General features: G+C 36.5%; 2 protein-coding genes across 3 annotated transcripts; one reads left to right on the plus strand and one right to left on the minus strand.

Annotated features, from left to right (window-relative positions):
• Window positions 1-8,837: 8,837 nt before the first annotated feature.
• On the plus strand, window positions 8,838-12,716 carry LOC110744327 (interferon-activable protein). Of its 2 annotated transcripts, none has more exons than XM_021944305.2 (6): window positions 8,838-9,340; window positions 9,424-9,476; window positions 9,802-9,857; window positions 9,948-10,562; window positions 11,253-11,427; window positions 12,333-12,716. In XM_021944305.2, the coding sequence occupies exons 1-6, from the start codon at window positions 9,193-9,195 to the stop codon at window positions 12,486-12,488; spliced, it is 1,203 nt and encodes a 400-aa protein (XP_021799997.2). In that variant the 5' UTR covers window positions 8,838-9,192; the 3' UTR covers window positions 12,489-12,716. The 2 variants fall into 2 exon arrangements, with proteins under 2 accessions (XP_021799997.2, XP_021799996.2); XM_021944304.2 differs by having other exon boundaries at window positions 8,839-9,340; window positions 9,799-9,857.
• Window positions 12,717-14,150: 1,434 nt separating this feature from the next.
• Window positions 14,151-14,971, minus strand: LOC110744325 (DIS3-exonuclease-like protein). Its single transcript, XM_088248128.1, has one exon. It carries the CDS (start codon window positions 14,664-14,666, stop codon window positions 14,460-14,462), a length of 207 nt encoding a protein of 68 aa, XP_088104254.1. The 5' UTR covers window positions 14,667-14,971; the 3' UTR covers window positions 14,151-14,459.
• Window positions 14,972-15,469: the final 498 nt, after the last annotated feature.

Consider the following 15,469-nt stretch of genomic DNA (forward strand, 5'->3'; position numbering starts at 1 on the left):
CCCTCCAGCCACTGTGTTAGCTTTCTTGAAATTTGCCTGAGTTTTCATGCGAATGACAACATCAACTTTCAGTCAATTTTAATACTTTCGAAAAACAAATCGTCCAAACATGTATATTTGCTCCGGAATCCAGTCACCAATCACCATTACTTAATATGTGAGGTTAACTAAAGGCTCAGAATTATACCTCGCATTGGGTTCATTTTGATCCTCTTGATCCATCAACATATTCACTTGGGCTTTTGGACTACTTTTTTATTTGTTCCACTTGGGTTTTGGCTTGTAGACGAGGTCTTCTTGAAATATCAGTCTAAGGCCCATTGATTGTTTTCTCCTACATACGAAGAGTGTAAGGCCCAGTGATTTTTTTCTCCTACATACGAAGAAGCGGGAGCTTCTATAATGAGGGTTTATAGTGAGGAGGCTATTTGAGGAGGCCCATCTCACCATCAAAAGGGGTGTGGACCCCCCAATGCACCCCCCCCATGTACTTTGTTTTTAGTTGTTGATGGTGAGATTTCACCTCCTCAAATAACCTCCTCACTCAACCTCCTCATTCTAGCCTCTCCAACGAAGAAGCATTATTGATCTCTATTGACGTTTGTGAGGTCAGACCCTTAGCTCTAAAAGTCTATAGTCTAAGACCTCGGGTGGTTGAAGTAGGCAATATGATAATATTAATAACTTACCTTTTTAAAATTTAAGTACTTTAAAGGCACATGAATAAACACAAACAATGATGTGGTGAATAAAGAACAACCAAAAGTATTAACTAAATAACGTACAACAGTTGTTGACCTAGAAACCCTACAAGGGGAAAAAGTGGGGGCACCAAATCAGGAGAGTTCTAATCTACTCAGTTAAAAAGTACAAGAAAGATTTAGCTCAAACTATCACCTATAGGCAGCTACAATCTAACTTTCAGCAAGCGCATTTTCTTTACCTCTTAGCAGCAAATCCTCTCCAAGTCTTTACAAGAACACCAAGCTCAAGTTGCACGTAATTTGATGTATAAAGTGAGTTGTGGTTTCACAAATTCATCTTTCTTAATCACAAATGATGATTAAGCTAGACAAATGAAACCAAGTGTTGTGAATGTACTTGGAGGAATTTTATGTGTATGCAATCATACTCATACTCTCAAGTAATCAACAATGGATGAAGCAATAAAAGTAGTTTTTGAATGCTAAAATAGTCCCAAGTTGATTAAAAAGAAACTTAGTAAGTTGTTCACTCGATTAAGTTCTATAGCTTTTAATGGGTCATTGAAAGCTCAAGGGTCAGTAAAATTGTTAGAAGAGAAAGGCTTTTTGGTACTGTGGAATGTACTAGGAACCTTTCTAGCACATAGTGTAAGAAGTGCCTTCATGTTGCAGTAATTGAACTTATACATCGTGGTTATCAAATGAAAAGGGGACGTGTTATTTATGGAAGTTGTTACATTAGATTTGAATTGTACCCATTTTGCTATAGTTTGTCGTAGGTAATAAACTATAGGGTTCATAAATGTTGGTTATGGTAATCACACAACAATTTCTATTCACGTTCCTATGTTTTATTTGTGGAGTAATGCAAATTAAAATATGTTTATATCTACCTTTCTCTCTTTAATTTCAAGTATGGTACTTTGTAATGCACATTAAGTCTTTGAACCTCAAGATCCTTTGAAAGGTTTTGTTTATAGGCTATAGAATTTTCTTTAAAGTCTTCCATTGCATATCAAATGAATTTTTGATAAACTAGATGTCTAAATGAACCTCGTTTTTGAGAAAAACACAATATATCCTTCATATAGAAAGTTATGGCCCTTGTTGTGTAGATACAGCTGCACCAAAATGGATTCAGCTGCATCCTCAACTTGTGATACTCGCAAGTGCACGAGCCGTTCTGTAGTATAGCGTATGTAAGTGCGAGGTCGATCCCACGAGGATTGGTGATTGAATGATTCAATTCATTTTCCCTACACAAAACAGAAATGAAAAAGAAGGGAAATAAATAAAACAAGGAAGAAAGAAAATAACTAACTCAAGCAGATAAGTTCCCAAGTTCAATTAGATTAACGGATTGATTCTAGCTAATGTATGATTAAGCCATGGTGTGTGGTCATAACCTTGTGTTCCTAATTCCCTAATTTGATCATTTGTTGTCTAACCTAAAATTAAGCATTAGGAACCCATTAAGCATAGAAGAACAATTTAAACAACCAAGCATGTATCTAATCCCTGTTGTCGAATGTCCATACATACTCTTCCTATTCATAGTTCAATTCGAATTAAAGCATGGTGTATACTCTTAATTCAAACCAAGATAGCTAACATGCAAGCCTAAATGGTGATCAATCATTCAAACTAGCATATTAACTTATAAACATAATGAATAAGAACATGAACCATAATTGAAACTTGGAAACTAATCAAACTTGAAAAACTAAAGAAAAGAATTTACATAATGAAAAGTAAAGTGGAACTAAGAAAAACTTAGGGAGAATTTCAGCACAAATATTTCATTACAACAATTGAAAACTAGAAAATGAAACTAAGAGAATTTGAGGGAGAGAAGGGAAGGGAGCTCTAGAGAAGTGTTTGAGAGCTCCCCCCCTTGGGGTGTGTTTACAAGCTTAGAGAACTTCCCTATTTATAGGCCTAGGGGAAGTGAAAATCTGAATTCAATATGGCTAATGCATACAACACTTGTTTTATAAAATCTGAAATGGTTGATGCACTTGTATTAGAAAATCTAAATTGGGTGATGCACTTGTATTAGAAAATCTTGAATTGGTTGATGCACTTCACCAATAGATCCCACCAGCAGCCCTAGCTCATCTTCATGTCACCATGACCAAGCTTCCAACCAGAAATGATAGCTCATACCTAGCTCACCATGACCAAGCATCCAACCAGCACATGCTGAGGTCAGCATGACCAGCAACTTAAAGGGCTTACAACTTGGGCTTCTCTTAATCAAATTAGGACTTTAAGCACTCGAAATTGAAGTTCAGAATGTCTTCTTTCCAGCCATATGTTATTTGGGCCAATCCAAGGTCGGAGGAAGAAGTTAAGGCCAAAACAAATTGCTAACTCATTTTGCGCGCTGATAAAATCCATCCTGAGCATGGCTCTGTGTTTGCTAGGTAACAGACTCCATATTTATCCAATGGGGCTGAATTTTGGATATGTTATAGTACACACCGATTGGAACAAATTTCATGAAGAATGTGGCCTCATTAGAGCTATGTAGGTTGTTGAAACAAAGCTTGCAATATGACCTACGGAACTGGACTGACAGGGGGCTGTAGCAAAAATGAGTTTGTCTTTAAGCTCTTCATCCATTCATCCAAATTAGGCCTTAACATGCTTGAATTGCATGAATTATGCTCTCTAAAGCCATCATTATTACCTAAAGCTCAATGAACTGAAAGATAAACACAAAAAGGATTAAAAGCATAAGTTTAACTCAAAAACATAACCAAATCATAAGCTAGAAGGGTACAAAATGATATACAATTATGAACCGATCAAATACCCCCAAACCTAGATTTTGCTAGTCCTCGAGCAAAACAACAAGAAAAACAAAGATAAAAACAAAACAAGAAGTTTAACTAGACCACTTTCGTAGGTAACTCGATTGCATTGAGCGTATGCAACAAGCCTTTAAACCTCTAGGCATCCCTAGTAGGAGGAGTTGTTTCTCCTGAGGGTTTAACAGATACGATACCCACAAACGTTTTACTGACTCTACAAAACAAAGTGGTTAGAAAACTTAATAGATTTGTTAGTCCTTAAGAAAAACAAAAACAAAAACAAAACAAAAACAAAAACGTTAACCTTCCAACCGAACAGAAATTTTAAACTTCATAGACATGGCTCAACAAGGAACAAAACAAGCACTAAGGAAGTTCCAAACATTATTCAAGTGCTACCACAATCTCACAAAAATCATGCTCAAGGTGTGTGTGTGAAATAGCCATGAAGATACAACTCATGCTTCTCAAACAACGATATGAATTCCTGCAAGAATGAACACAAGTTTGCCAAGCTAAACCAAAATCAATAGGACTTTACTCATGGATGTAATGTAATGGTTAGAAAAGGAATGGATATTGGAACACAAAGTCTAAGGAACAAAGTAGAGCATATCATGTAAACAAGATCATTGACATTTGAAATGTAAGGCACATAAATTGAAAAGCTCACAATACCAGATTTTGCAATTGAATCACTTCACAATTTGATTTTGACATTTACACACTTTGTATAATATTTGGCCCAATTTTGCGGCTCTTTACCCTAGATCACCTTGATTTCTCCTTATATCACCCTAGGGTCGTGACTACATTGGCCACACTTCTTTTCTCTTTTTCTTCTGAATTTTTTTTTAATAGCTCATTTATTGCCTTGAATACATTACAATCTCAAATACAATCATACTCTACATGTCCCCTAGATGGTAGGATATTTAATAGATGATAAGGTGATAGAAAGAAATGGCTAAGTGTTTGGGCACAAAAGGGTTTACAATGGAATATGTATTGTATGGGTTGATGGAGGAAAAAGAAAGAGGCTTAACAAAGATGGCCTGAATCATATCTTAGTTATAACTTAACATTCCAGTGAATCACACAAGCAAAAATGCATACAATTGGGTAAGACATGCAAGAGTTGTATAATCATGGCTAAAGTGCATAGAAAGCTCAAGCATAATTATGTGAGACTTAGCTACAAAAGAATAAGATTCAGACCTAACACAATGCTTATCAAATTCCTAAGAGCCATATTAGAAGTTAGACTCAAGATTTATCATTGGTGTGGGAAGGAAAACTGAAAATGACTCAAAGAAAAGAAACATAAAAGAAAAACGTGAGGTTTCAAATTGCTATTCTGCTCAATTTCAACATATAATCTGTTTTGACATGTAACTTTCAAACCACTTGGTCAAATTTAACGTTCTTTACGTCGTTGGATTCAGCATGAAAAAATGAAGAATACAACGTGGACCAAACTTTCAAAACAGTAGCAGAAAAAAAAAATTTGTAGCAATGAAGAAGCCTACGTTTTCAGACACAAACACAAAAGCTAAAAACTTTCCAGCACCCCCAAACTTAAATGAAGCATTGTCCTCAATGTTTAAGCAAAGTAAAGATGATTGAGAACATGTAAATGATAAGGGGAAAAGTTAAGAAGAAGGTTTAGAAAGAAAAAAAAAAGAAAAAAGAATATATAAGCAACTCACGGATGACCAGTTAAGGGCCTCAGAAAACACAGCCAGGGGATCCGGGAAGGTTGGAGGGGTCACAATGGTCCCGCTTAAAACCCAAACTTCTTAGACACCGAAGGTGTCGCCTAAAGAACTCCTAGACACTGTATTGACGGAAGTGCTCACTGGAGTTACCATAAGTCAGCTCATATGAAAAATCTTTTTAAATTTTTAAATTCTTTATTTTTTTTAAATTTTTATAAAAAAAGAAACAAAAATTTAAAATAATAACAAGTAAAGAGAAAGGATTGAAATGCTCCCCCTTGAAGCGATTAGGTCGAGCGTGATGCATTTGGAGGTCGCGACTTCTCCCACTACTCCACACTTCCTATCTTTGAAGTTGCCATCTCTCTCCATTTTTATTGAGCTATTTACATTGCTAAAACAAACACACAGAAAAACTTGAAACGGAATTAAAGGATTATGAAATATAAAAAAAAAAACTAAAAATGAAAAGGAAAAATCAACACAAGTCCAATTCCATGCTTCAAAGCAACAAGCACCAATGGGTTGTGTAAGCTGGGACTTAAACCCAGTTCTCTTGCTTGTTGGGCAATTGTCCTTTTCTGTTGGACTACAAACACAACTTGTCCATTAACGTCATTAACTTTAAAACTTGAAATTGTCCAGTTAAGAAAAAAAAATAATAATAAAGTAGGAAAGCCAAATAGAATCAAACAATGTTACCGATCCCCGGCAACGGCGCCAAAAACTTGTTGTGTAGATACAGCTGCACCAAAATGGATTCAGCTGCATCCTCAACTTGTGATACTCGCAAGTGCACGAGCCGTTCGGTAGTATAGCGTATGTAAGTGCGAGGTCGATCCCACGAGGATTGGTGATTGAATGATTCAATTCATTTTCCCTACACAAAACAGAAATGAAAAAGAAGGGAAATAAATAAAACAAGGAAGAAAGAAAATAACTAACTCAAGCAGATAAGTTCCCAAGTTCAATTAGATTAACGGATTGATTCTAGCTAATGTATGATTAAGCCATGGTGTGTGGTCATAACCTTGTGTTCCTAATTCCCTAATTTGATCATTTGTTGTCTAACCTAAAATTAAGCATTAGGAACCCATTAAGCATAGAAGAACAATTTAAACACTCGAAATTGAAGATCAGAATGTCTTCTTTCCAACCATATGTTATTTGGGCCAATCCAAGGTCGGAGGAAGAAGTTAAGGCCAAAACAAATTGCTAACTCATTTTGCGCGCTGATAAAATCCATCCTGAGCATGGCTCTGTGTTTGCTAGGTAACAGACTCCATATTTATCCAATGGGGCTGAATTTTGGATATGTTATAGTACACACCAATTGGAACAAATTTCATGAAGAATGTGGCCTCATTAGAGCTATGTAGGTTGTTGAAACAAAGCTTGCAATATGACCTACGGAACTGGACTGACAGGGGGCTATAGCAAAAATGAGTTTGTCTTTAAGCTCTTCATCCATTCATCCAAATTAGGCCTTAACATGCTTGAATTGCATGAATTATGCTCTCTAAAGCCATCATTATTACCTAAAGCTCAATGAACTGAAAGATAAACACAAAAAGGATTAAAAGCATAAGTTTAACTCAAAAACATAACCAAATCATAAGCTAGAAGGGTACAAAATGATATACAATTATGAACCGATCAGCCCTCTAGACAGTGTTTGTCTAGGATCTTGGTGAATGTGGTTACAGACATATCTACAAATATATATAGCCAAGTCTTAGATTGATTTTTAGATTACTATTGACTTGGGTCTTTAAGTCAAATAGTATCTCCCACTATTTTTGGCAAATTCCACATACCTCAAGATGAAATCTGAGAGTTTCAGTTAAAACTCTTAGTGGGATGGGAGGCTCCCTATTATCTGGATCACCGCACCATAATAGGTCATTGGGATTTCTCATATAGTAAAGAAAGGGCGCGTTTGCCCATTCACATCATGAAGTGATTGCCCATTTCGTTCGACCTCTAGCAAATGTGAACTTCTGAATGTTATTGTGAAGCACCATTGTACTAGTTAATTCTTAGCCCACCATACTTGCTTTGTGTAAAGTTTCAAATATGTCCTCATCTTAATAGAATATCGGTCATACTTGTTATTTACCATTGCAACATCATATGTATGAAATGAACCTCCTTTTAAGTGAGAGTCCTATGTTTTAGGCCCCTCAGAACTGAGTACAAGCCTTTATGCATTGGTCACACTTAATTGGGAGTTTCAGTATGGTGGAAGGCCACACAAAGACATCAAAATGCCTTTTGTTTATTCGACTTAATATTAGCATTTGATTGAGGGAGTTTTAAGGTCTCATTTTTTAATTTTGTTTAAACAATTTAAAATATATTGTCCTAGGATAACTATTACTCCATAAAGCATATCAATAATTACACTATACTCCCACTATTTTGTTTCAAAAACTAAATCAATATCATAAAATGATTTTTATTTTGAAATTGGGATTATGTGTTAGTATTAACGATGTGCTTTGCATTCCTCAAGTATGGTTAAATAGTTGTCTATAGGCTTATGGATGATTATGGACTTATAATTTCAATTCAACATCGAGTCGATGTTGAATCTTGGTCTAAGGTGGGTGATTGATTTTATTACACATCTTAACTACTTTAAAATATTCATGGTTGGTGGGAGTTGAACCCAAGACTAATCTTAGAATCCCTAACTAATCTTCTTTCTCCTTTTGTTTCCTTCTCCGGGCCTCCATCTTCCTATTATATAACTAATTGAAATAGAAAACTCAAAGCCCAATGGGCCTTGAGGAAATTACAATTCAAGGGAGATAGAATTTACATCGGAGAATAAGAGAGGAGCAGAAATACTATAATGAGAAGTTTAGAGTGAGGAGCTTACTTGAGGAGTTCAATCCCACCATCAGCAAATATGAGGAAATCAATGGACTTAAACATTTTAAATAGTTTGATGGTGGGATTGAACCTCTCAAATAAGCTCCTCACTCTGAACTCCTCATTGTAGAAACTCCCAAAGAAGAGAAGCCTACAAGCCTATATTTAATTTACAAACCCAATCGCTAGTTACAACTCAATCATTCAATCATTCAATCAAACTCATTCATCTAATGAATAACGGCTCACATAGCTCAATTTGGTTTTGGGACCTTAAGTCCGTAATCATTCTTAATTCAATTAAATAATAAAGAGAATGCAACATTAAACAATTGAGACTTAGAACATATGGGCCTATTTTAAATGGAACATATAATTCAAATAAGAAATTGGTTGAAGTTTGATGATCAAATTTTGTTTGCCATTGACTGCACTTTTGGGTTTTGTGAAGAGGGAGAACATGTATCTTATAAACATTCATACATTTCACAAGCGAAAATTTACTTATGGAAATGAGAAATGTGATGTGAGATTTCTTTTTTATGTTTGGTAATTTAATGAAAGTAACCATAACATATAATTTTATTTCCTTTATGAGGTTTGGTTTGTAGAAAAATTAAAAACAAAATTTATTTGGTTTTTAAATTATATCCCTAAATTAAAATGTCATTCCATCTAGCAACTCAGGAAAATAGGCTAAAAGCCACGTGTAACTCCGAAACCAGCTGGTTGCAGAGTCGACCAGATCCAAGAATGGCAATCTCCCACCTGATCAAAGCAAAAACTAAATCCTCACTCGGCCAAAGCCGCGACCCCAATAATCAATTATTTAATTAATCTCCAACGGTCGAAAATTTAGTAGAACCCCTCGCCGACCCCACCAACGTTCACCGTCTCTTGTAACGGTCACTTCTTCTTCCACTGTCTCCCCACCTTCTCCTCCAAATCCAAACCCAAAACCCAAAACCCAAAACGTCAACACCTCTCTCTCTCTCTCTCTCTCTCTCTCTCTCTCTCTCTTGCAGTGTACAGCTCCCTTTGTTTCTGGGTCTTTGTCTGTGTCACTCTGTGTGTGATATGGAACCAGCAAAAATTGATTGGAAAAACGTAGAATGGAAATTTGTAGAGGATAAAGCCTATGAGCAAATAAACGCACCCAAGTGGTTCGATTTCTTGAACCCAGATCAAAACTCTGTGGACGACCAGGCCTGGTTCTGCAGACCCGGTAGCTTAAATCATTACAAATTTACTTCAATTCTTCTTCTTTTTTTATACTAATTTTTATTGACCATTATTTTCTTGTTGCAGAATGCAAGCATCCAAAGACGGCTGAAGATTTTCTCAAATCATCACCTCCCAAGGTTCTTACTTTTACTGCCTTTCTTTCTTTTTGGTTGGTTTTATTATGAGGGTTTTGCTTTCTCGTTTTGTTGGTACTCTGTTTGGTTGCTAAGAAATTGTGAGGAAAAAGAAAAATCAAGATTTTGATTCTTTGGCATACGTTTCTATGGGCCTAGGAAACACAAATCCAGTTTCACTTTGCAGTTCCAACCACAGCATAAGATCGAATTTTCATTTTCCTCACATTTCATTTCAGAGCTACCAAGCAGAGGTTTTGTATAATTTCTTTTTTTTAAAATTTCTTTCTGAAGTTTCCCAATTTCTTTGTTTGTTGATTTCCAGAAGGTTTCAAGCCCAGCTGTTGTTTCTGAAGTTCCCCCACTTGGTGATAAAATCCAGAGGTAACAAGAAAATCCCATGAACCCTTGTATTTCACAGTACAACATAATTCAACTTTCACAGAACTTAACTTATTTTCTTTTCTAATTTAGAGATGTGAAATTGAAGAGAAGAGGGTTCACTCAGTCTTCAATTTACCCGACTAATAATTCTAGAGTCAAGGAAGACAGCGAAAATCAGAACCCCAACCTATCAACTCCTCCAATTAACCAAGCTAAGTCCATGAAGGCAACAATCAAATCTAGCGCAGAGAAGACACAGCCAATTGAAAGGGCACCACAGAACAGTGAGGTTCTTCCGAGGCTGAGAAGCACGCTGTCAGCGAGGAATTTATTTGCAGGGCGAGATATTCTGAATCAGATTACAGACTTCTGCAGCGAATTGAAGAGAATGGCGATGAGAGCAAGGGAAAGAGAGGATGTGGAGAGGTTGGATGTGAGGAAAAGCCTAGGGGTTTTGAAGGAAGAGGTGGTGAAGAAGGAGGAGTGTAATGGTGAGGTTTTGGGTGAGTTGAATGGCAGGAAAACAGAGAGAGTGCCATTGCTTGAGGTGGGTAAAGGAAAAACTCAGAGGCAAACAGAGAGAATGCCATTTCTTGAGGTTGGTAGAGGGAAAACTCAGAGGCAAACAGAGAACATGCCATTGCTTGAGGTGAAAACTGAAGGAATGGAGGGGACCATTATCAAGGAGAAGCAGAGGAGGAACAAGTAAGTTTATTCTTCCTCTATTTTCTGTCTTTAATGTACATGCATTTGTTTATGATGCACGTCTCTATATTTATGTGTCTATGTCTCTGTATATGCGTATATGCAAGTATGCGAATATGGTCACTTTCAGTTGTGATGGTAGAAACAGTTGAGGCAGTTGATATATGATCACCTGATATGATTGATATGGTTGATATGGTGGCAAGAAATGCTTTTAAAATGCTGAAACACCTAGGTTAAGACCATCTAATTTCAAGTAATTGATTGCTACGAGCAGGCCATGACATTGATGCAAAATGGAAGGATTTTCTTGCACTAAATTTTAGGGCATGATACTTTATTTATGAATAGGCGTCTCAGTCTGTCAGTTTACCCCTTGCGATATGGCTAATTGTACTTTGTTATACAATTCATTTATGCTAATAGAGATGCACAAGGATTCTTCTTGTTACAACTTCTAGGCTGGAAGTTGACAAGTTGGCTGGTTATATGACGAGAACTGTCAGACTGATATGCAAAGATAACAATCCAATTACTGTACAAACTTGCTGGTAGTCATTGTATGATTAAACTTTCTGATGACATTGATCTTTCTAGGTATCCTTGAATGCCATTGATATATGTTTTTTCCTAAACTTGCTCATTTGATGGTTGAAAGTATTGTTAACTTTTGATGACCACATCATGCAGAAGAATTGACGAAACAGAGAACATCCCAATCTCTCTGAATTTGGAGAATGTAAAGCGCAAAGGAGGGGAGAGCTTGCTGCAAATCCGAACCAACCCTCCCTCTCCTCAATGCTTTTCTGCCCCGAGGCCCCCCAGCAAACTGACACCTTCACAAGCTTCCAAGTCCAAGCTGATGGTATGTAGTCCTTCTACTTCTTCATATTATATTATTTTTGTTTTACCAAGATCAGTGGCATGAAGAATTAAACTATGGTTCTGATTCTTGCTCTAACAATGATTTACAAAAGTTGGGGTGGGGAAGGAAATATGAGGACTGAAAATTTACATCTAAGGGTTGTAAGTTAGTTGATGACAATCTCTTTTTATGGCCACAACAAAATGCTAAATGAGCCGGTGAAGAAATAAAATAGCACCCATATATATTTATTACCCCAACAAAACCTGAATAAAGCTAGTCCAAGTAATGTAAGCTTGCCCTTTGATCTAGTCAAGCCAATCTCTAACATGGACTGAGATATCCGTGTCTTCTTTTCTGCAAAAGCTTGGAAACTGATCATTGAATGCGCACCATTTCTACTTTATAGCTTTGTGTTAATCAAAACCCTAGCTCTTTTTAGCCTAGCTATCTTAGTTGAAATGATGAAACTAAAATTTCAATCATGGACACTGGAACACATAAATCAATCTCGTCATCACCTGTTCTGCATCCTTCCTTCTTTAAAGCTCAGAAGATCCTCTTCCAGTTTATCATCATAAACTATGGTAGATATGAATATGATTTTGGCCATTACATTACGCCTGCATAATGATCTTCTTATATTTGCTCCTCACCCTGGGCTGTTTTGTTAATTTTATGCATAACCATGCTTCATATACTTGTCAATTTATGCATTACCTTATTAATTTACTTGTGATTTTTTAATTCAATTTTCCTATCACCTTCCGTATTGTATTTTGGATTTGACTTGACTTCTGCTTGAACTAAGATCACCTCATAGAGGAGACTTATGTGCTGGCTTAGTTATAAATCAAGCATTTTCTGTCAGTTTTCATAATTGACTTCTTATATTGAATGAGCAGGAAAGGGGAATCCTTGCAGACGCAGAGCAAAACAATAAAGTGACCAAGGAGGATTCCACAGAGAAAGGGAAAACTCCTTGCATTGTTGATGGAAGAGAAGCAAGAACCGTGGACGTTTTTTGGTTTCTAAAACCTTGCACAACGCTGTCCAACTAAAAAGGGACAACATTGAGCAAGAATTTGATGCTCATTATTTCATTCTTTTCATTTTTCTTTAATCTCTTTGCTTTGTTACGATTCATTGATTCTTTTTCCATTATAGAGTATAGTTTCGGTTTTTTCTTGATTAATGTGGAGTTGATAAATAAAACTGTAATGTACTAACCACACAATAATTGTACTGGGCTCAGTCAGTTCCCATGAATAAAATTTCAATTTTTACCATTGAGACCCGTTTCTGTTGAGTTTATGGTATTCATGTACCGGAGGCCTTCAGTTGTGGGCTTACTTCTAATTTCATACATTGTTGAGGAGAAATTCTTTGGTCCGGCCGTGGCAACGTCTGCCGTTCATTCACCCTCACAACCAAGTGGGGTTCCCGTGTATTGGACAGACCTGGATGTACCCTACTAGAGGGGGTCCACCTAGTTGTGAGAGTGGGTGAACGACTGACTTAATCCCACTGTCGGACCAAAATATTTCTCCTTACAAGAGGCTGCCCATGTGTTAAATTTGTCTTAAAGATAAACGAGGTTAGCAGCTGCCATTGTAACTGTTTAGTGTAAGATATATCAAATTCATTGGTTCCAATCAAATAGGTCAAGTCAACGGTTACTTGACAATGAGTTACAATTCTTAAACATTTTATTTTATTTAAAAAAAGAAAAAAAACAAAAGGGGGAGAAAAGATAAACCCTAGCAAACTCTGGTTTTAAGCCACATGGCATGGCCAAGGGTTACTTGTTAAAGGTTCCCTTTCGTTTTGTCTTTTGTCCTTCAATTTTAGCATACAAGTTAATTTCTTAGGCGTGCCAATTTCAGATGGGAACCGTAAACCAACAATGACAAACCTCCAAAACTTTGCCAACCTAATCCACATACAAATCAAAACAAAAAGCCACCTCACAACCCTTTTTTGTTTGTTTTGGCCTCGCCTGCAAACCTATAATTGGAGGCTACAAATGAGAACATTTATTTTGTATTCATCTGCCGCATTTTATACCCTTCATATCTATCTATTTATCAGTTAAATTCATTCTCATACTTATAGCCATTAATCTGCACTCTTTGTTTCTTTCATCTTCTATTATAATCAGAAGAATGGGTAAGATTAGAGCTCAAAATCCCACATTAATTCTCAAAGAAAACCATGAGCCATCACATATGTACCCTTATCCTCAACTTAAATCGTAAGGGTTTACAAAAATCGAACTCTTGTTGTAAATGTCGAGTAAGTATTTTATCACTCAAGTTCTAGTCCAACCTAATTGCAAGTGTCGGATAACATAATATTTGTTACATGTTTTCTAAGATTATTTATACGCAATTTACTTGTAACTCAAGTGTGCAATTTACTTGTAACTCAAGTGTGCAATTTACTTGTAACTCAAGTGATTAAGAGCAGTTACTCATGTATTCAAGGTCCTGTATTCGAGCTCTTACTTCCCTAATTACAAATACGAGCCAACCAACTAGCTCTTAGCCCTTATGATTTCTTTTTCTACTAATGTTGGGACATGAACTAAGTTTGAATCTTTCCTTCTGTTTATAAACATAAAAATGAAACGCCATATATGCCCAGCTGCCCATGACAACTCAGATATAGACCCCAAAAATCCAGATTGGAAAATCCTGTGTATTTCTAACCAACAGCGAAAAAGAAAGCAATCAAAGCAATAAACATATCACCTCTGCAATGGCATGAAAAGATTCACATGAAATTACAAGACACAAACTTTACAACATAAACAGATCATCCGGCTGGCAAAGTAACAACACCACCACAAACACCAAAAACCAACTCTTCATCACACCTTATTTACCACAACAAAAAGAAAAATTCAAAAACAAAAACAAAAACAAAAAGCTAAAACAAGATTCAGAAGTTTGTTTGTGGGATGTAACCAATTACATGGTACCAAGTGAAATCGATTGAAAAGTCTTGATGATCTATGATATATGTGTAATCTACCTTGTGCTGCAAAGTAAACAATCCAAGATCCTAACCCAAAGATGGCGTACACGTGGGTAGACCCTATTGGTGTATGACCTTGACTCGGAGAAGAGCTCCTCCATGGTCTCTACAAAGGGGTTTAGGCTTCTGAGTGGTGGAACATACAGAGTCAGAGGCACTGCAGAGAAGGCCACTGTGAAGAACAGCTGCAACATGATCATCTACCAAAACTCCAAATTGGTTGTTCAAGACTGGATTTTGATGGAAACCCAAATGAGTTTAAAGGGTGTTGAAGATTGATATGCAAAGAAGTAGAAAGTTTGGATTTGGATTTGAAGAGAAGGAGAGGAGGAGGTTCTGGAAATTCAAAGAAGAAGGTATAGAGTGAGAGAGAGAGAGAGAGATAGAAATGTTGAATGTGTGAGTCTCTCCGTCTGACTGGTGGTTGGGGTTGTGGGGCTGACTTTGTTGTGTGAGTGCGAGCTTTTGGCTCCTTGATGTTTCCAGCTCGCTGTCTCTGTGCAGCCCCTTAACTATTCCTTGGCTCGCGTTTATAGCAAGTCGAGAAAAATACTATTTGCGGAATCTTTTTTTTTCTTTTTCCTTTTGCTCTTTTTCTCTTTCTATTTACCAAGAATTTTGATACATCTGATTCTGACATGAGAATCCATATTTTTACTTTATACAATTTTAATATCATAAATCTTTTATCATGACGTAATCCTCACCATCGAGCTTCGGATACTAATAAACTAGCAAATTTCAGTAAATAAATTTTCAACAACATAACTAATAATGCAATACTAAAGTTGATAAGAGGCGCACAAAAAACTACCAAACTCATATCACTAACATTAAGCGTCATTTTAAGCCACGCCCACAACTCAGAAACGCTTCTTCTTCCTCGTCTCTCCTCAATTCGGGATGTTCTTGAACTCTTATAGAGGGTTTTCTTTGCAACTAGGGTTTATTTCTATTTTTAGTTTGATTATTCCAAGAAATTGATTAGCTTTTTATGTATTTA

This window comes from Prunus avium, chromosome 2, assembly GCF_965620075.1.
Source record: "Prunus avium chromosome 2, drPruAviu1.hap1.1, whole genome shotgun sequence".
Classification (NCBI taxonomy): domain Eukaryota; kingdom Viridiplantae; phylum Streptophyta; class Magnoliopsida; order Rosales; family Rosaceae; genus Prunus; species Prunus avium.

Excerpts from the sequence above, each read along its gene's own strand:
- LOC110744327 (XM_021944304.2), top strand. The coding sequence starts at position 9,193 with ATGGAACCAGCAAAAATTGATTGGAAAAACGTAGAATGGAAATTTGTA. Across the intron at positions 9,477-9,798 it reads TCAAATCATCACCTCCCAAG|AAGGTTTCAAGCCCAGCTGT; the intron begins GTTCTTACTTTT and ends GTTGATTTCCAG. Across the intron at positions 11,428-12,332 it reads CTTCCAAGTCCAAGCTGATG|GAAAGGGGAATCCTTGCAGA; the intron begins GTATGTAGTCCT and ends TTGAATGAGCAG.
- LOC110744325 (XM_088248128.1), bottom strand. The coding sequence starts at position 14,666 with ATGATCATGTTGCAGCTGTTCTTCACAGTGGCCTTCTCTGCAGTGCCT.